We start from the raw sequence: 21719 nt of genomic DNA on the forward strand, positions 1-21719 counted from the left end.
CCAATGAGAGAAAAAATGGTCCTACAGTTGGGTCAGTTCATTTCCCAATTTTGTGATGAATTTCCTGGATGATTTTGGGCAGTTCGATTTGGGCCAGATCCTGCTCCCTTGAGTCATGTTGAATCATGCTGCACTTTGTGACTGCTCATGGTATAAGCAGGACTAACAGCATCTGGGCTTTAATATCGCCATTGCTCACACCCTGGAAATTCACTGCAAGGAATTACAAAGGGTTTTCCTGTGGCAGCAGGAAGATCTGCATCAATAGTCTTATTTTTCTGATTTCTTTTTTTTTTTATTGCTATTTTACTTCGTAAACCAGCATCCCATAACTCTGATTTTATGTCCCCCAAAGTGTGATGCTGCTGTTGATGTTAATATGCAGAGAATAAGAGCTGAGGAAGGGAAGTTCTGTTTTGCCTTGGACATGCGAGTTTCAAAATGCAACTGACTTAAATTGGAACAAAAATAAAGTTTTTAAATGTCTGTGACAAAAAAATCTGTTGTATGTTGACTGATAAGTTTAAATGTGTCTTACTCTGTAAAGTCATAGAGGTATTTATAAATATGAATGCACCACAGAATTAAAAATGGATGAATTTCTTTAATAAATTTGAAGTAGGCCACTTAGTATTTCTGGAACCTTCTTTTCCCTGTTCTCACCAGAGGAAGAGTAACAGAGAGGTTAATCCCAGTTCATTTGTGATTTGTTTCCTTCTGGAGTTTGGTTTGGTTAAGATTGCTTGACTTCTGTTAGAAATAAACAGCACTTCTCATGAAAACTGATGAACTGTACTGTGTTTAGAGCACATTTGGTGAATGCAGTAGTCAAATATTAGCCTAGTTGTAGGAACATAAAATATGAAATATGTAATTTTTACTTACATAGTAATTTATGTGTAATATTTCTGTAGGATCCAATAGCATAATAGGTACTTTACAGCTAAAAATGAAACAGATTTCACTTTTATAAACACTGCTCTCTAAGACCACAGCTGAATAAACAATGCACCTGTAGGAGTCTTGAAAACCAGTCTTGCACGTGACTTTCAGAGGACTTAAAATGTTCTCTGGCCAGGCATGTAAACCAAGTAAATTGTTCTGTTTACTTTTTGGGTACGGGTAATACAACCACTTGTTTCTCTTCAGTCTTGATTATGGTTTATTTTATTTTAACAGTGGATCTCCTGAGTCTGTCTGCTGCATGTGATGCCTTGGACCAGCACAACCTCAAACAAAACGACCAGCCGATGGATATTCTGCAGATCATCAATTGCTTGACCACCATTTACGATCGACTGGAACAAGAGCACAATAACCTGGTCAACGTTCCTCTCTGTGTGGACATGTGCCTCAACTGGCTGCTGAATGTCTACGACACGTATGTATGGGTGCTCTGAATGTGGGGTGCTCAGGAGCTTTCCTAACAGCGGAAGGGGAAGGGGAAAGGGTTAACGAGCTGTGTGCCTCATCATAAAATGAATGGCTTGAAACTGAAAAAAAAAAACCACCAGCAGTTGAAGTGAAAGTTTAATAAACCTAATGGTTTAATGGCTGCATTTAGGTGAATCAATACAGCCCTTGGTTAGGCTTACAGCCCTAGCTTTATTAAGCTAAGCAACAAGAGAGATGGAAAACAGAATTTTTTTAACAGATTTCTGTGTTCAGAGCAATTCTGGGACTGCATGTCCTCAGTAGGCCACGGCTTTGTGTGGCCCTTTTAATTTATTTAGATAAAGAAATTCAAGAGAATTATCAAGAAGCAACAGTTGTTAAACCTTTTCAGAGCTGTCCATTTTCTATAGCTTTCAATCTATAATTCTTGTTCAAAAATGCAAGAGGTTCATCTCTAATTTAATGTGCTTACAACCCTTAGCAGTCAGGAGATTTGAGGAATACTTCATCTAAAATTAATTTTATAAAGCATCTGTAAGTACAAATACAACAGAGTAAATTTACCTTAAGAAAATGTATGAGTATTCCTCTTCAGTGGGTTAATGAAGTTGCTCATAGCGCATAGACGAATTCCAACACACATTTGTAAGATAAATTTAGAATAAGCCATTATTTTTGTATTTGTTGAACTTAGTGAAAAAAAAGTCAGTGGAAGCCTTTATTTGTGGTTTTAAGGTTCTTATCAGCCACCTTCAGCCAGACACACTCATTACTGTGGCAGAATAAACGTTCACATGTAGACGCGGGTCAATTATTGTATTTCCATTGACATTTTGAACTGTATTGAAGAGAAGTGCCATAACATTGTTCTTCCATCCACCCTTTATCACAGCACCAAAGCTTCGATGATCACCTACCAAAAAAAGTACAGATTTGTACAGAGTCTCTTCCTGCAGGATCACCTCCAATAAGCCAGTTGCTTATAACTTGCAATATCCTGTGAAACGGATTACCCAGATTACATTATATTTTTCTGTAGTGTACCGGAAGCAGGGAATGGGGCTATATTCATTTAAGAGCCAGGTTTTATTTCTTTAATCTGCTTTGGCTGTCACGGAACTCTGATCCACTTCTGAATTCTCATCAACTATAAATAACATATAAACGAAGATACTCAGTGAAAACCAAAAAAGATGTGCCTAGGCATGCTAATCCAGATCAGCCACATTAGAGGCAGAGAGGGAACTAAAGGTCATTCCACAGGCTGCTCCTAGGCTGGACCGTCCGGTTTAGATATGCCATGTCCAGTCTAGTTTTCTTCGTGTTGCACTGTGCTGAAAGTGCAACATTAGAAATTGTAATTGGCTGCCTCCAGGCAATTCCCTAGGTATGCTAGGGAGCTGCATATTGCAGGACACAATGAAAGAGAGAGGTGTTTTATGTGTAAGGAAAGCTCGTAGCTATTTTGCTGAAATTCAGGTTTGAGTTATGCTGGTAAGAGAGGTGACCTTGGGGTTACATGTGTTTAGTTTGCATTGTAAACTTAATAGGCAGAGATCAGCTGAAGTGCATAGCAGTACTGGAGACATTTAATTAAATGTACTGAATCTTTACTTTTCTTATAATTGAAAACTGTCATTTGTAAAGATATTAATCAAATTCACAGTCAATGACTGATCTAATTATGGGCACAGCTCTGCAAATCCAACACGTTTCAGATTTGTTTTAATTGATCAGTCACTCATGCTCATTTGCAGTAGCATGCTAAATTATTGGTTTGACTTGGGAGGAGAGGAGAGTGAACTGAACAACTCATGATTTGTGCAAGTTTCAATTTAATATGCCTTGCAGGGAAATCATCATTCAACATTCTTCTCTTGTATAATTTGCATGAGCCTGGTATTCATCAGCAGGAGTTTCTCAGGGCACAGATGATAATTAATTTGGAAAAGATTTGAGGGAGAGGAGTAAGAGGAGTGGAGTGTGGAAAGCAGAGGTAAACAACAAATGCTTATTCGTGATGAAAAAACCAAGATTCTTTAGTAAAAGGTTACAAATTCTAAATTTTGCTTTGTCTGCCAGTTTCCGTCTGCCGCTCTTATGGGGTTTGCAGGGGAGATGCGTGGGTAAATGAGCACCACTGGCTCCCACAACGCTTTCGTAGGATTAAAAAGACAACATGCATCTTTGCCAAACAGTGCAGCCTAATGCGTGACTATGGCATGCCTGTACATGATTTATCTTACTTCCAGTGGTGTTCTTACTGGTGACACTTCAAAACTGTTGATAAGGCCCTGCTTCAATAATGCCGGTTTTAGAAATTAGCTTCCCATGTTGTACATGTCTTCTTTTGCAATAGATGTTACAGATTTGAAATGCTATCAGAAATAGTCTTGGGGGAAGCCAGCAACTGGAAGCAAATTGAGCTAAACCAGGTGACTGAGCGAGGATGCGAAGGTTTGTCGTTGCATCGCCTGCAGTGCAGAGGATGCTGCTCTTCTCACAGTCACATTAAAAAGCAAAAGTAACGGGGCAGGCCCGTCACAAGGCAGGAGTGATCGTGAGGGGAAGGCTGACCAGAGGCAGCAGGGGGACTGATGTGGTGCACACACCGGCCCCTTGGCACTGCGCAGGACAGGTTTCAGTGCTGCGAGGAGGAGCTCAGAAACCAGAGCGTGGTGTTAATGGCAGGACTGTGCAGCCTGCCTGCCTTCTCCTGGTTTCCAGACAAGCTTCATCATTCACCTGAATGTCTTGCCAGTGCCTCTATCGCTGCACACTGCTGGCGGAGGCCACTTTTTCGTGCCTGGCTCCTTCTCAAACGAGTCAGGGCAAGGCTGACAGACAGTAAAGCAAAGACTTTCTAAAAATGACTGCTGCATCGCATTTCTAATTAAAGTGATGTTATGTTGTCTTTGGCAAAAGGGATGGTTTCCTGTTCCATCAGGGACCTCATCTTCTCTGAGAATAGCAGCAGTTCATAGAGCAGCCTTTTCAAATAAGCATAAAGACTCTTTACTCTCACTTTTGTCGTAAAAAAGGAGGGGAGTAACTGTTTCTGAATGAGACCGTTTCTGGTTGAATTGATAGGAGGGCACAATCCAATTCAGCTATGCCCGTGGAGCCACAACCATATTTTGTATTTTATTTCTAGCTTATCTAATAACCGGACAGCATTTGCTATGCAACATGGTTTTGTTAGGACTTCATTTATGATGACTGTGGTACTGCAGTGAGCTTGGTTGTAGTGAACAAATTAAGACATGAATGGATCATATTATCAGCCAATGTTTCTTTTTCATTAGGGGTCGAACAGGAAGGATCCGTGTCTTATCTTTCAAAACTGGTGTTGTATCCCTTTGTAAAGCACACCTGGAAGATAAATACAGATGTAAGTCAATGTAATTCTTTTGGTTTTAGTTTATGTTTACATTCTGTTCTCATTCCTCCTATTTATTGCATAAACATTTAAGTGGCATACAGAGACATTCTTTTAGATAGTCCAGATGCAAAGTGTGTTAATTTGCTCCACCTTGTACTTTTAAGTTAATTGTTTGGTATGGTTTTAGATAGTTTAGCACAGTGGTCCCCAAACTTTTTTGATAGTACAAAAAATTTTTGAGTGTGCACCCCCAATAGATGTGTATTTATTAATTATATATATGTACTGCTGTACTAATATACTATGTACATTATAAAACATACACAAAAATAGAAATTAAAAGGCATGCGATAGAGATTAAATAAACACTTTTTAATTTTTTTAACATTTATTGTTAGAACAAAAGGTATTTTCTTGCCGCACCCCAATGGATTGTCTTATGCACCCCCTGTGGTGGACACACACCCCTTTGGAGACCACTGTTTTGGTACACCTTCATACACAACAATGCATTTCTGCAGGACGCCACAACCATATTTTGTATTTTATTTCTAGCTTATCTAATAACCGGACAGCATTTGCTATGCAACATGGTTTTGTTAGGACTTCATTTATGATGACTGTGGTACTGCAGTGAGCTTGGTTGTAGTGAACAAATTAAGACATGAATGGATCATATTATCAGCCAATGTTTCTTTTTCATTAGGGGTCGAACAGGAAGGATCCGTGTCTTATCTTTCAAAACTGGTGTTGTATCCCTTTGTAAAGCACACCTGGAAGATAAATACAGATGTAAGTCAATGTAATTCTTTTGGTTTTAGTTTATGTTTACATTCTGTTCTCATTCCTCCTATTTATTGCATAAACATTTAAGTGGCATACAGAGACATTCTTTTAGATAGTCCAGATGCAAAGTGTGTTAATTTGCTCCACCTTGTACTTTTAAGTTAATTGTTTGGTATGGTTTTAGATAGTTTAGCACAGTGGTCCCCAAACTTTTTTGATCGTGCAAAAAATTTTTGAGTGTGCACCCCCAATAGATGTGTATTTATTAATTATATATATGTACTGCTGTACTAATATACTATGTACATTATAAAACATACACAAAAATAGAAATTAAAAGGCATGCGATAGAGATTAAATAAACACTTTTTAATTTTTTTAACATTTATTGTTAGAACAAAAGGTATTTTCTTGCCGCACCCCAATGGATTGTCTTATGCACCCCCTGTGGTGGACACACACCCCTTTGGAGACCACTGTTTTGGTACACCTTCATACACAACAATGCATTTCTGCAGGACATCTTGCATTACACTGTTACAAAATAATTTTTTAAAAATGTTTTCCACAGTGTGGTCAGGGTCTTATTATGTACACTGTGCTTAAATATAGTTGCTATCTTTAAACAAATATTAAACGTATGCAAATTTTTCATATTTTAATAGACCAGATCCTGAAAGACTTGAAAAAATTCTACTTGAAGTTTTAGTTTTATCTGACTAATGAATCAGTTCATTAGTGAGGCTAGGATCCAGAAAAGATCTGCTGATAAGAGTAGTTCTCAGGAGTAACTTTCTGGTTAAATTAACTGGTGTCACTCATTCATGCATTTAAAAAAAAACACTAAAAACCCAACCTTTAGGATCTGACTCAATACCATCGCAGTTCTTCATCAATTGTTATTATTCTATTCTTCTACTAATGAAAGTTGAAGAATGCTAAAGAGAAAACAGAAAGTTCCAACAGCGGAGTCTGTGCATGACCATGTATAATTGGATCAGATTTTAGGGCAATCACTATGAATGTCACAGTTTAGATCTCTAGATGTTTCATGTGGGTGTTGTGAAAAAGTGTTCAGAAAATCTTTTAAGAAAATTACTCAGTACAGATATTTTTCAAAATGATATTTCATTGAGGATTATCAAAGTTAAAAAAGGAAAACATTTATTCATGTTTTATAGTCTCCTGTAGTGTGTGTGCGTGGTAATGCATAACCCCCCTTTTAAGGGTGTAGAACACTTAATGTTCAAATGATGGGGAAGTTGAAAGTTGAATCGTTTCTGGGAAAGGAAGGAATTGTCTCTGCCAGGCTGTGGTTTGGCTTCACCATCCATGCTGAAGTTGTAGTGCAACTGCTGTTAGTATTGCTGCACGTGTGCGATGAGTCACACCCCTTAAAATTTTTTCTCATTCGTGCAGCAGAGCACAGAGTTGGTTGTGCTACAGCCCAAGACTTCAGCCTTGTGGAGGTGATAGAAATATTTATCCCAATATTATTTGTTATAAAACTAGACTTGGCAAGAGTGAAATTCATTGTAATTAAAAAATAATCCTTTCTCTATCCATTCCTTTCTTCCTTTGGAAGAAAACAGGTGTCAAATCAGCACTAGGGAAGTTATCTCAAGCAGTGCTGAAACACCTTTATAATTGTATCCCTGGTGTCCGGTGAAATATTAAGGCGGCTCAAAACAAAGGGCATTATTTTAGTCTAGCTGTCTCTAGCCCTCTTTTTTTTTGGTTTTTTTGTTTAACCCTTTGAAAAGTAAAGAGAATTTATTCAGGTCATGTACTGTCAACAGGGATATTACTAAATAAATATTTCACTGCTAACCTGATTTTTCTTATTATTATGAACTCTAACACCTCCTCAGTGTATGTGTAGTATAACGAATTCCCACTCAATTAAATTGAGCTTATGAAAGGATAGTAATTCTGTCCTGTAAGGATTCTTTTCTAGAACAATGCAGTAACAGAACATGGCTTCAAGTGACATTTCACTTCAGAAGTGAAAACTTAATGTGATATTAACATTCCTGGTGGATGGCAGGTTCTGTCATCCTGCAATGTTTTTCTTTAATTTTAGAAATACTCTTGGATTAAAAGATTATGATATATCCAAGTCAGGGAGCTCTTGTTTCTCAGTTCAACCCATCTGAAAGAGAGGTGGATTCTCTGAGCTGTACATTGATTGCTAAGACTTGAAAATGTGCTGTATGTTGTATTTTACTGTTAAACAATATTTTTAAAACATTTATGTTGTTGTGGCTCAGAGAACCTGCTGTTTAGTTAGCTGTGTTATAGAATCGCAGCTGCTGTTATCAGTAGTGCCACAGGTGCTGTGTTATAATGGCCTTTCTTCCCAGTCACAAGCCAATAATGCTATTAAAAATTATCACTAGACTGTTTATTTAACAGAAAAAAAACCCCCGGTGGTTATGGGAAGAGAGGCAGCCAAACTGAAGACGTGTTTGTGCTCATGTCCGCCAAGGCTGTTGACCGCACTTGTGAGCCTTGGACACAACGCAAACTTCCGTGCTGTTTGCCATATCCCCGTTGAGATGCTTTAGCACGGGTGTCCTTTTCCTTCCTCCAGACCTGTTCAAGCAAGTGGCAAGCTCTACCGGCTTCTGTGACCAGCGCCGGCTGGGGCTCCTGCTGCACGACTCCATCCAGATCCCTCGGCAGCTGGGAGAAGTGGCCTCCTTCGGGGGCAGCAATATCGAGCCGAGCGTCAGAAGCTGCTTCCAGTTTGTAAGTTGGTGTTTGCTCGCTCTTAATTTTATGATTTGTGTTTTGTGTCGAGGTAGCCTGTCCATTCTGAAGAGGACTGAAAATCTGGAAGAAGGATTAGGGTACCAAGGGTCGTTTAGTGGTGGTGTTCATGAGTGTGTTAAACCGTTCCTTTGGCGAGATGTATTTGAATTAGCCCATTTCTCTGGCCACGGTGAATGAAACACGCCCACGTTACGCTGTTATCCAGGCAGCAAATAATTGTCTTCAAGGCTTGTATTGTAACTGAACCCTGCAAGCAGTTCAAGTCTTTGTTACAGCAGCTCCTGGTTTTACAATTTTCTGTTGCTAGCAGTAGATCACCATTCGTTGCTGCCATGTAGGTGAACAGCAATGGTTAATATAAATTTTGGGCATACCTGTACCAGTGGCAGCCAGGTGCCCAGGGGAGTGATAGGAAAGGAGCGACTGCCTGCAGTGCTGCTGTCTAGGGGCGAGGAGCACTCGATGAGCTCCTTCCACTGCTTGAATGGATAATGCCAGTTTTCTTTAAAGTGTGTTGAAAGAATTCCTGTCCTGTCTGTTGAGGAATACATGGTGAACTGGAGGCTCTTTTTCAAACTTGTAAATTATTTAATCTGGGGAGGAAGAGAGTTAAGGGAATTATTCATCCTTATCCTAAACACCAGCAGAATGCACAAGATGAAGACAGCTGCTTAATGAAAAGGTAGAGGAGGGGAGGTAATGTATGGTCTGTGATTAGCTCTCAATGCATCTTCTACATTACAATGGAAGAAACGCTTTTTTTCCCATCCCCTAACTGTCCCTGGGGGATTTTTTTGTTTGGTTGGGGGCGGGGAAGTTGTTTGCTTTTTTGCCTGCTGCTCAAGTTTCATTATGTAGTAGTTTCAGTTCTGTAGTAAGCAAAGCACAGCGAGTTTTTTTTTCAATGAATATTAATGCTTGGAAATAGTCTTCCTAACACACAGTGACTATGAAAAGAATCTAATTCTAAAATCACCACAAACTTCAGTTGTGATGGGATGTTTGCTTTCTGTACTTCTTAAACATCTTTTGTCAGGTTAATTCTCCAGGATTTACGTTTTCCCATTTCCGTCATTCATGTCTTGACCATTTATAATTCTAGTCTGTATCTGATGCCATTTCCACATTAATGCTTTATACGTCCATAGCCTGGGTGGATAACCCATACTGATAAACTATGCATAGCAACTTTGATAGCTGGGTTAGATCCTGCTGTGGCTTTCAAGCCTTGAGTTCCACGTTGGGCTTTCAAATGAGACCAACGCAAAATGATGCTGCAGCAAATCCATGGTCAAAAGCTCGTTTGTGCAAATGACCTTCCTCAGAAATTAGGACTTGCTGGGTCCTATCATTTTCCCAAGTGAATGGCAACAGCATGTTAGAACACTGTTGAAAAACTGATAAGGAAAGTGACTGCAGAATCTGACAAAAACATGGTTTTTTGGAAAGGGGGCTGACATTATGTGTGTTTATATTAGGCAAAAAACAAAAATTCATAGTGATGGGACACACAAAAACAATTTTTATAAAGTAGGAAGACGACCTTGTAATAAATGTTTATTTGGATAAAATGAGTTCATAACATAGTCATTACTAATGAGGATGTGCCAGCAGGCTGAGTGCTTTACCGCATCCAGCTGCAGGCATTTCTAGAAACAGCCTGAGCACAGCTGGGCACAACCTTTGACACGTTCATAAATCGCAACAGTGGAAAACCTGAGGTTTTCTTCTCTTACATAGGTTTTCTTCTTGCCTGGAGTAAGAGGAATTTCATCCTCTCTTTTTTCCTCCAGATGAAGCCTCATTTTAACTTGCATGTGGTTTCTGACCTGGGTTGCAGTAGAACAGATGATCTTCTAGGAGGACCAGAAAGGAAGAGGGAGGCTCAGCCAAAGAGGAGAAATACAAAAATGGGGGAGTCCTAGGGAGAGGAATAGAAATTCTGGCGTAGGGAGAGCCCTGACGGAGGCAACAGAGAAGGAAGTAAGGAGTGGGGAAAAAAAGGGCCGCCCTTAGGGAATGATGGCAAGAACAGTAGTAGCAATAACAGTGATGAAGGAAACAGAAGGGTGGGTAGGATGAGGCGTGAAAGAAAGGAGCAGCCAGGAATGGAGATGGGGGAAGAAATAAGATCAGGAGAAAGGAAGGAGTGCAGAGAGATCCTTTTGGCATGAGATGGTGGTGTGGGGGGCATGAGGGTCCCCAGGCTGGGGTGGGTCAGTGCAGAGGTGCCAGGGGGGAGTGGGGAGCAGCCTGGGAGCTGGAGCGGCTGGAGGAGCTGGACGGCCGAGGGGGGATTGCACAGGGCTCCCAGCAGCCTCCTTTTGCTGAAGTGAGATAATTCAATTTTTAAAAATAGTGTGGGGATTCATAGTTTACATTACTGTGTGGAAACTAAATTAAGTCTTTCTTTGTACGCCCACGGTGAGGAATGCTTTTTCTTGAGATTTTTTTTTCTTTCTTTTTTTTTTCTTTTTCTTTTTTTCTTTCTGCTGATGATAAGCCAGCAATAAATTTCAGTCATGTCAGTGTCTGCAACAAATGTGTGCTTCAGAAACCGCTCTCCCAGCCCCCTTAGGTTAGGTGCCCTGGCAACGGCCTTGTCTGTCTGCACAAGAGCAGAAAAAAAAAGGGGGATGTTTACTGTTCCCTTCGATAACAGGGGAAATCTCTGCTGCTTTTTGGTTTGAAGTGCGAGTCCTTGGGAATGAGGGCTGGGGAGGGCAGGCTTCCCAGCCCTTCTGTTGGCAGCAGCCTGCCCGTTCCTGGGGCACTGCCTGCTCCCCGGGAGCGGGTCCCCTTACCGCAGGCGGCAGCGGCTGCCCCGTTACTTTACACCCCCCCAGCACCAACACTTGCCTTTCGGAGTTTTCTTCGTGTACGGAAAGGTGCCGGTAGTAATTGTCAGGAGAAAAAGGATGTTATGGGACTCATCTTTCCCACCCGGTGCAGGGGGGTGTCGTTTCTGCTTTCACATTTCAAAGAAAAAAATGTGTCTAAGTGAGAGCAAGAGCTTGATCTGATGACCGTTTGAAGACTGTATAGTTCTCCCTGGGCTCAGGCTGCATCAAAGCAATCTATAGATCCGTGAAAAATTGAGTGAATTCAGTATTACTGCAGTGTGAAAGCACTCTCCTTTTAGCTCAGTGATGGGTACATTTTTTAAGTAAACAGGATAGGGAATTGTTACGGACTGAAGGACAGGCATGCTGGCATGCTGTGTTTTAATCACAGTGGAAAATTATTAATATGCTTTCCTTGTATAGTGTAAATAGGACCTAGGAATTGCCATCACTGCCTTGGATGAGTTACTGTGACATTGGGACGTTTAAGAAATGTGATGCAAAACCAGCGTGCAGCTCAGATGAAAAAGTCTCTCGCTGTTTCCCAATAAAGTTTTGGATATTTGCTTCTCTGTTATAAACTGGTTTAAGTATGCTTTCTTCCAAGGGTGTAGTTGAGGTAGAGTACTTGATACGAAAACCAGTACAGATGAAGCTAAGCAGTAGTAAAATATGTACAGTTAATTTATACCTGTATTTTAAACCTTCTGGTTTCATTTCACTTTGATGGAGGAGAGTACTCTGTGTTGTATAGTCTTCATTTCCAGGTGTGTACTTGATCAATGATCAGGCAAGATCAGCCTGGTTTTTACAACCACTTAACTGTGTCCAAATCCAGTATATTTACACAGACAAATAAAAGCCAAAATAGGGGCCTGGTAGTCCTTTTACGTGGAGTTTGGGTATTGCAAATCCTGGGCCAGGACCTTGATAGTGACTTTGGCCGTAAATGCTGTGATTTGAATTGGCTGGGCAGTTGTTTTGTGAGGGGTGGGTTTGGGGCGGGAGGGGATTTGAACAGTTAGGAAATACCAGTACTGTGTACAAACAACTATATAGAGATATATGGAGGTCTATATGAAAATAACGTACAAATGCAGTGTTACTGTTGAGGGACTTGATCTCTTTTGAGAGATCCAGGCAGCCCTTGTTTCTATTCATAGGATATTTCTTCTGCTTTCGGCTCTGACAAGGGAGAGCTGCCCTGAGGGGAACTAGCAAATCCTTCCTCAAGCTGCTATGCTGTAAATGTCATAAAACAGCAATTCTGGTTTTATTTCAGCGGGATTTTGTGAACCTGTGCCTGACTTTGGGAGGCACTCTTGAGGAGTCCTACAAGTGAACTGCTTTAAAGAGCTATTTTAAAATGGTTTAGTGTATGGGGAGTGGGAAGATGGTGTTTTTTCAAGTGTGGATGATATAAAACTGTACACTAATTCTGGGTTCATGTTCTTTTTATTTTACTACTTTTTACCACAACACTAAAAATATTGACTGGAGTAGTCAATGCAATCAAGTGTAATGAAGGGGTCAAAGTAATAATCTTTACTCTAAGAATTGAGGCAGATTTAGGCAGTTTGTATCACCCAAAGTTACCTTTATAATAATCCTCTCTTCCTTGACCATGAAACAGCACTTGTCTCAGAAATAATAAATTCTTGGCTTGCTCTGCATTTTTAAACTTCAACAAGTCACAAGAATCCCATTCCCCATTTTCATTTTGTCCAATATAATATCTACTTCGACTACCATAAAGCTTTCCATCCTGGATGGAAAAGACCATTAAATTAACAACGTAAATTTACTTCTAATTCATTTTCGACACTGCAGCTAAACAGAATATAGCTAGTAAAAAATGTTATCAGAAATTTGTGCTGTATTGTCTGACCCTGTCCAAAAACATATCACATTGTTCATATAACATCATGACTGTATTAAAACTATTTCATATTATGGATAGATAAAGTTAATAGAGCATTTTTTAAACTACTAGCTGGAAGAAGAGGGGGAAAAAAAACCCAAAAAATCAACTCCTAAGTATTGCATAAAGATGCTAGCACCACCCAACTTCCTATTCCCCCATTGTTTCTGCAAAATAAATACTGAAAAACAGATGTCTGGAACATAATGAATTGAATGTCCCCCATAACAAATTGTTACTTGTAAGCTGGAAAGGGCTTTATGAATTTTACTTTATGATTCACTCTGTTATTACCATAAAAATTGGGAGTTGCACAGAAATGTGTTCAAGAGAAGAACCATTAATATTCTTTACAGCTTGATCTTGTTGGTTCAGATACGAACTGTATGAATTCAGACTTTTTTTTCCCTTATGTAAAATCTTCAGCTGCTGCCTTTACCGGATTTAGAGATTATTAAAAAAATCATAATAGCAGCTCAGGGAACAGTCGAGGTCTGTCCTATACTGTCTGACCCTGACCAGCTTTTCTCCACGTGGCTTTAAATCTTCATGTAATGTAATTCGGAACCAGTTCTGATACATTTTAATGCACCTAATCTCTCTGAGCACAGGTTTTGTACAGCCAGCGTGCGGAGCTCCGAGTAGGCAGCTATTGGGACTGCTGGCAATCGACAGTGACTGCAAAATTAAAATAGATCTTTGGATGTTACAGAAAGTCTTTCATTGCTGCAGCGTTTTCGCTGCAAATTTAAAGCAGCTACAAGTGGAGAGCGGCGCTTTGAGCAGCTCATTCTTATTCCGACTGCAGCTTGCACTGCAGCATTTCTGTACACTTCATGTTTTTCTATTAGAAATGGCATATTAAAGAGAACCTCTTAAAATTTTTTTGAGGCTTAGAGGACCTCTGCATAGAAAGTGTAGGCAGAGTAATGGTTTGCCAGTGTAGTTCCTGGCTGATGCTGGCTCACCGAGTGAGCCACAGAAAGTCTCTCCCCAGCCCCTTTACTGCTCTGGCTGCTGGCTGAAAAATAGACATATAGGTGATCGTATTTTATAAATATGCATTTCTCCTAGGAGAGTTCTAGAATTAATTTAATTCTATTGAATTCACTGATATCTTGCAGCAGAAGGCAGTATCCACTGTTCCGAACAAATTCTGTTGCCAGTGTTGGCTGGACTTTATTGTACATTCGATTTTCTCTCTTTTTTTCTTTGGGGAGGTTCCTAAATTCTGTAGCTACGTGAAAAAATAGAGTAGGATTTAATGCAGAAGTCTTCAGAAATATTTCAGTGTGTGGACAAAAAAAGATTATTCCATTTCATTTAAGACATTTAAGACATGTAGTGAATATTAAATTGTGAGGAACTTTATCTGAATAATTGATATGTAGTGGTTTGATGGTTTTACCCCAAACATCCAAAAAGGATGTATATGACTGTATTTGAAATCCATATACATGGATTTTAAATGAAGTCATAGGAGTCTTTAGATGGTTTCCCAAACTACCACCTCAAGAAGAAAGCCCTGACCAAAAAATCTCTTCGCTTCTAATTAACTAAAGTATTGCAGCAGCATTTTAAGTCAATTTTAATGCAATGCATTATTCAGGAGATACTCTGCAGGCTTTTTTCCACATCTTTCTTGTGGCCAGGGGTTCTGTCTAGGAGACGTTGCATTTTTCTCAGTCTTCAAGTATTGATCAGTTAATTTGTTTGTCAAGATTATAAACAGTGTTAGCTTTAAAAAAAAAAAAAACCCAAACACGCAACTAATTGTTTTTCCCTATAGCACTCTGTCCTGTAGAGCAGTTGTGGTATTTTTTCTCCAAATTTGTTGCTAGCATTTTTAGATGAAAAAGGTTTTAGCTAGGTCATACTAAACTCAGATCTCATGTGAAACTAGAAAAGTAACTGAGAACAAGCATAAAAAAATTGGCACTTAATCCCCTGTTCATCTTGGAACATGTGCATGATACATTAATGCTTATTATTTATTTAAGTGCTTCAAATTGGTTTGGAACCACAAAGGAAGACAGCAGTCTACCTCGTGAAGTTCGAAATATAAAAGACTGGCCCACAGAGGATTGTATTTGAAACCCTAGAGAAAAAGGAAAACAGAGGATTTGAATATATTCAGCCCATAAATACGCTGTTTCTGTTGGGTAGCATGGAAGGAAATGTCTCAAGGAATTTGAATTAGCACATAGTGGTGGTTTAGAGAAATGGAGCGGGACAGTATTCCGCTTCGTCGCTTAGGCTGTTCCCTGTGCGGACCCTTCACCGTTTCCACCTGATCCGTCACCTCGCCTTCAGCACAGAAGCCAGCTCCCAGGTTCTCAGATAACCAGTTGTGTGCCGGCTCGGCACCACCCTGCACGCCGGGGAGACGTTCCCTGTGAATGTGGACTCCATCACTTCATTGTTTTCCTTAAAATCCTTTTTCATAGAATCGTAGAATGTTTTGGGCTGGAAGGGACCCCTAGAGGTCATCTAGTCCAACCCCCCTGCAGTGAGCAGGGACACCGCTAACTAGATCAGGCTGCTCAGAGCCCCGTCCAATCTGGCCTTGAATGTTTCCAGGGATGGGGCCTCCACTACCTCTCTGGGCAACCTGTTCCAGTTTCACCACCCTCATTGTAAAGAATTTCTTCCTTTTTGAAGCTCTTTGCCTTTCTTCTGCGCTGTTCTGCGGAGTGGCTAGCCTGCTGGTACGGTGTGACCTCTGCCTGTGTAGACAGATCGCTGTTGTCCCCCATTGCCTTGTGTTTCTCGTCTCTTTGCTGTTTCTTTTTTCTGTACTGTACGTGCTGCCAGGTAGGGATGATACATCATTTTTTGGTGCATGCACGGTGCCAGCTGCAGCGGGATTCAGCTCTGTGACTGAGCTGCCTCGAAGTTACCGCAGAAGAGAGAACTGAAATAATCATGGGGGTTAGGACGTGATGGGCAGGCAGCAGAGGAACGGGACTGCCGGGAAGTTTTCATAGGCTCTTTTGCTGCTGGCAAAGAGGTGAAAGTGTGAGCTAGTGGATTATGAGGCTAAATCGATCATATTCTGCGGGACAAAACTGTATTGTGCTTGCAGGCAATGACAGGAAATTTAGAGATGATATGGTAGGAAGAGGGATTTGGGGGCATTTAAGGGGGCAGAGGGGTCACATGTTCAACAACAGGCTTGAGAAGGGATTTGAATGATTTCCTTAGGCGTACATTTAGAAGAAGAGTCAGTATGATAATGAAGGACATTAAAGAGAAAGGAATTTTTATCAAAATACATGCAATTTTTAGGGCTTGGATAACACAGACTTTTTAAAATAGGTGAGAAGCAGAGCTATGCAGGCTCAGATCAAGAGAGAGGGGAAACATGAGATCAGGCATCAAAGGTGATCCTGTAAGTGGATGATTTTCTCTGTGACAGAGTACATCGTAGTGCTGTCCATTGTAGTAGGGAATAAGAGAAAAAGAGATTTGAAACATTAGGGGAAAAGCTGGAGTATATTCAGGGAAAAGATACGGCGTAGGCAGGAAACGAACGGCTTGAATTGTTAATTAGCTGGTAGCAGACAGATCACTTGTGCTCAGCCCCCCTGTCTTTCTTCCCCCTGCGTTACAGGCCAACAACAAACCGGAGATCGAAGCAGCCCTCTTCCTGGACTGGATGAGGCTGGAACCGCAGTCCATGGTGTGGCTGCCCGTCTTGCACAGGGTGGCTGCTGCTGAGACCGCCAAACACCAAGCGAAGTGTAACATCTGCAAGGAGTGTCCCATTATCGGGTTCAGGTACGAGCTCGCTCCCTTTCTGTGTGTACTACTGCTTGGTGGATCAAGAGCTCCGCTTGTTTCCAGGCAAATCATGTGCTTGGCTTTATGCATTGCTGTTCAGGGGAAAAAAAAATATCAATGTGACAGGGCACGAGGCAGAGTGACACCTAGACAGGGCACAGTGATGCGAGAGAGAACAAAAATCATCTATCAGTTAAGGTACGGCCCTTCCTCTGTGCCCTGCTCTTGCCTGCAGTCCTTCCGTGCCTCAACCAAAGTATTGGTAGATCGCACAACTAATACGATTTGCTTTACATTCAATCCGTCCTGTACATGCAGTTGCATTTTCTGAATTGGATCCTAATGAATTGCTTTCTGTCGTGGTATAAAGCAAGGAGTTGCCTTGGAAATTTGCAGACGTGTAAAGCTACATGTGCGTTTCTCAGAGAAAGAATGTAGTTGGTAGAAGATTAACCCAGAGTGGGGGAAACGTTGCGGGTCTGTTTAAACATCTGGATCGACACCATGGTTACTATGGCAATGAATAAGTCACTGTGTTGTAAAATGGCTATGTGTTGGTATGCCTGTTGAGAATCCACTTAGCAGCTAAGTAAATACTCACTTCCAATTATGCCTAGACTTGTTTTATCACTTTGCTCCGCAATAGCTGCTTTGTATGATTTCTGTCCTTTTTATGCGTGGTCTTCTTTTACCATTGGCATTTCTCCTTCTATGGTATAGTGTTGTTTACAAAGAGCTTTCGGTAATTTTGTGTCTAAAACCCAGGTAGGCAACAGCAGCAAGCATAGAAAAGCCGTCATTTTGCTCTAACCTGGGAGAGTATGAATGTTGCTTTTGTACCTGTAGTGGGGCACCGCTTTCTCCTGTGAGTTTTCACAGGCAGTGGGAAGCGGGAAATAAGGAAGGTTGTGCTTTGTTTTGAATCTGAGTTTTTCTTCAGTGAGGCTATTCCTCTAATAATCTAAATTCTTCCCCTTCTGCTTTTATTCCCCTTTAATATCTTAACTGGGAAATAATAAGTATTACTGAGAAGGAGCCAGGCATGAGATGTGAGTAGCTCAACACATCCACAAAGTCTAATTTTCCTGCTCCCAGATATGGTTTATGAAACTACTGAATTACTTACATGGTTTTGTATAAACAGGCAAAGACAAGTAGGTGGAATTGAAAAATGCAGCACTTGGAAAATCAAAGGATGGCAAGTGAATGGATAGTCTGTAGTGAGCATCGAGAACCCGGGAAGCAGACACTGGAGCTCTCTGTTTGCATCTAATTTTACTTGTCTGATCTCATCTGGCTTTTAAATTTATATAACAAATCTATTATCATGATAGTCGAATCTGTCTGTTGCAGATTTTTCCTCTGGCTTTGCAAGTCATTGAGACCCTGTGTACACACTTGACAAAAAGATACTTTATTGGAAAGCTTTTAGAAAGCTAATACTGTGTGCCTCAGTACATGTAAAACAATGTTCTTTTGAGGTCATTGTGACTGAACTGCTTCGCGTATTTGGAACAGGACAACCCTTATGCCTCTGGCTCTTTCAAGCACTTCAGCACAGCAGATACAACAGTTAGCTGCCTCATAGAGCTGATGAGATTAAATAATGGCCCGAAAGTGCATTTGGAGTTTTGCATGGATGGAATGCGGTACAGGACAATTGTTTTGATAGAGGTGCTAGGAAGGACACAAACAAATTTCTGCCTTGTATGCAGCACTTTAGGAGTTTGCTGGAGTGTCTTGCTGAAGAGGGCATTATTTGAATTTTACTTCCCCAGGACATTCTGTTAGGAATCATGATGAAAAGCAAAAGGACTGAAATTAGCATTATAGAAACAAAAAGCTTGGTGGTGTCTTTCATGTGTTAAGAAGGAGTGATTGTGTAGAAGTCTTTGCCCGGTGTTAAAACGTTTTTGAAGATTCAGATCTTTGATAAACACCTGAGGCAGCAATACCTCTCCCTCAGTGGCGGAGGAGAATTGCCCAGCGTTGCACGCTGTGTGACGTCTCAGGGAAGATGTCTTACTAATGCAGAAAGCTTGACAAGCTGACATGAAGCATTCACATACAAAGCTCTGAAGCCATGTTTTTTCTTTCCTCCTCTATTAGGTATAGAAGTTTAAAGCACTTTAACTATGACATCTGCCAAAGTTGCTTCTTCTCTGGCCGTGTTGCAAAAGGTCATAAAATGCACTATCCCATGGTGGAATACTGCACACCAGTAAGTAACTGTTTTACTGACCCTTACTGTCCCTTCTAATGTAGAAAGGAAAAACTTCATTTCCTCTGGTGCAAGGTAATGGAGCATTTGGGTGGCTTTTCTCCCCTCCCCCCAATTAAATCACCTTTCGTATACTATACATGCCAGCAATTTCTGATGCTTAGTAAAGGATGCTCCAACGGTTTGAAGTAAATTGAAATTCATTGTTTGCACAATGCTGTGTTGTAATATATTGTTGCGTGCTAATGATTTGTTCCATGCTCAGTGCTATAGTTGGCTTTATGGATCCTGCAAGAAGCCTGTGATTTGTGCAAATACTCATTCGTATCTTAGATTGCATTGTTTTCTCTGTATCAGTGTGAGGTTTTTCTTCCTTTCCTCAGCACGTTGTTTTCCCTGCAACACTGAGTGCATTTTTAAGTTTTTTGCTATTTAGTAGTACCTTTGTATTGTATGATCGCTTGATGATCAGGGAAGTTCTCAAGGGTAGCAAGTTAGATTTCATTTGTAAGGGCTGGAAGCCGGGGTGTTCAGTGCAGCACAGTGCAGATGTGGTACATTGATGGTGTGGTGAGGGTCTTCACCCATGTTTCACAGCTCTCAAAAGGATCACTTTTGCATAAACGTTTCTTTCATACCAGACAGCAGGCAAAGGAAATTCCGTATCACACTCTCAGTGTCCTCCTTTTTCTTTTTTCCCCACTCATGACCAGGGCAGAAAGGCATAAATTAGAGGAGCTCACAGGTTGTCCTTCCACCATGCAGCATGACTGAGCTTTCAGCTGCCTTTGCTGTTGTTTGTAGTGGTCTCGAAGCAGCGCACTCTCCGGGTATCATTTCCCAGTGCAATGGTCCCTAGTCTTGTATTTTCATCTGCTGGTCAAATATAAATGGTGAAAATAAAGCATCAAAATTATACATGGGCTAGCCTCAAAATTTTGTGAATGGTCTTTACATCTTCATCCAAATAAAAAGGCATGGCCAATTTAAAAGTAGAGACTCTCAGCTTTTCTTAGAAACTTAGGAAAGAGAGGAAAAAATATGCCCCTAAAATATTATGGTAAAGTAAACCCAGTAGTTTTGTTAGTTTTAATTTATGGATTATTATCTACATTATCTATCACCTTTTACTGTAGCATTTAAATGGCAGTATTTAATCTGAATCTCTGCAAGGGCAACTAAATGTGCATTTGCTAGATTTTTGTCAGTCTTCATCGGCGGCTGCTGCTTTTCAGCATCATCCCCCAGGGGTTGGGGTTAGTGGAAAGAGCAATGTGCCTGAGCTGCTGCACAAGTCAGAGGAAAATGCTGGCGCTGCCTAGGCAGGTCTGAACAGACTTCTCCATTGCAAGCAGGCTCTCATGATCAGAGTCGCAGGCAGAGCGAGTGAGCGACCGACTGACCACATCAGAGCGTTCTGCCCAGCTGCAGCTGAATGCCTCCTTGATGAACTGGCTACGGTTTTGTTTTGCAGTTTGCCACCCTTATGCCTGCTCATAAGTGGCACGGGAGATTTGTGAATGGTGCACAGAGTGCACGAACCAACATCTTGCTACTATTTTCTTAATCTGTTCGTAAGTTGTGTTTTGAGGAGAGAGAAACAAAAAAGGATTGTGAGGCACCCCCGCAGCCTGCAGCAGCTCATTGCAACACGGGGTCCAGCAGGTTTCTGTTCTCCCTCAAAGTACAGGTTGCTAACAGGCGAACACGGTGGTGAACAGAAAACTTGCAACCACATCCAGACTGCTGGATCAGAATAAAGAACCATTCACAGCCAGTACATTTTTTTGTGAACCCTGAATTCCAGCAGCCCATGCTAATGTGCCGTGCCTGGCTGCACAAGCAGCCAGTTGAATTAGAGAAGGATTAACTGCGCCAAAAAAAAAAAAAAAAAAAAAAAAGCGAATGTGATGCACAGCAAGCCCTGATCTTTTTTGTGTTGCTGCTATTGAAAAAATAAACCTAAATACTGTGTGACTGAACAAGACATCCACTGAAGCTATCATGTCTAGTATGTAATTGTTTTCTAAATGAATGAAAAGGCGGTTGCAGGTGGCAGAGCATTTTTTCCTCTTCCTCCAGACAAATCTTTCACCTTAAAATGCCTTTTTGCAGACAGAAGACATGTGATGCCTTCTTTGATACATCTTTGCAATAGCTAGATGTGCACAATGTACTGTTTTGATATTTTTATTCCCACTCCCTCTTACTTCCAGGAAATTTTGGAGCACTGCAGTCTTTAGTTCTGCTTAGGGGAGATTTGAGGATTCATGCTAAATACCTGAGGGATGTGGTAACTTTTCCTCTCCTGCAAAAGGTTGAGGCAGAATAAGGGCATTAGTTCCTAATTTTCCTTTAGACAGAAAAACTGGCACAATTATTCCTGAAAGCAACATAGCTCAATTTACTGTTCAGAGAGATGTATCTTATAAAGAGGTTTCAAATAAAGCATAGAAGACAACTTCTAGACTGGGATTTAAATGTAGGATCGCAGGATTAGCAGGTCGAGGGAGGTGATTCTGCCCCTCTACTCTGCTCTGGTGAGACCTCACCTGGAGCACTGCGTCCAGCTCTGGAGCCCTCAACACAAGAAGGACATGGAAGTGTTGGAGC

The 21719-nt window shown here is 40.9% G+C and overlaps 1 protein-coding gene across 1 annotated transcript in view; it reads left to right on the top strand.

Moving 5' to 3' along the window:
- Positions 1-21719, top strand: part of DMD (dystrophin) — a 1215125-nt gene that overhangs the window by 1151444 nt on the left and 41962 nt on the right. Inside the window, 5 exon segments of the mRNA XM_035901725.1 lie at positions 1180-1381; positions 4701-4786; positions 8157-8314; positions 16716-16882; positions 18995-19106. Coding sequence (XP_035757618.1) covers positions 1180-1381; positions 4701-4786; positions 8157-8314; positions 16716-16882; positions 18995-19106 — 725 coding nt within the window.

Source organism: Egretta garzetta, unplaced genomic scaffold (genome assembly GCF_000687185.1).
Source record: "Egretta garzetta isolate BGI_Z169 unplaced genomic scaffold, ASM68718v1 scaffold70, whole genome shotgun sequence".
NCBI classification, from domain to species: domain Eukaryota; kingdom Metazoa; phylum Chordata; class Aves; order Pelecaniformes; family Ardeidae; genus Egretta; species Egretta garzetta.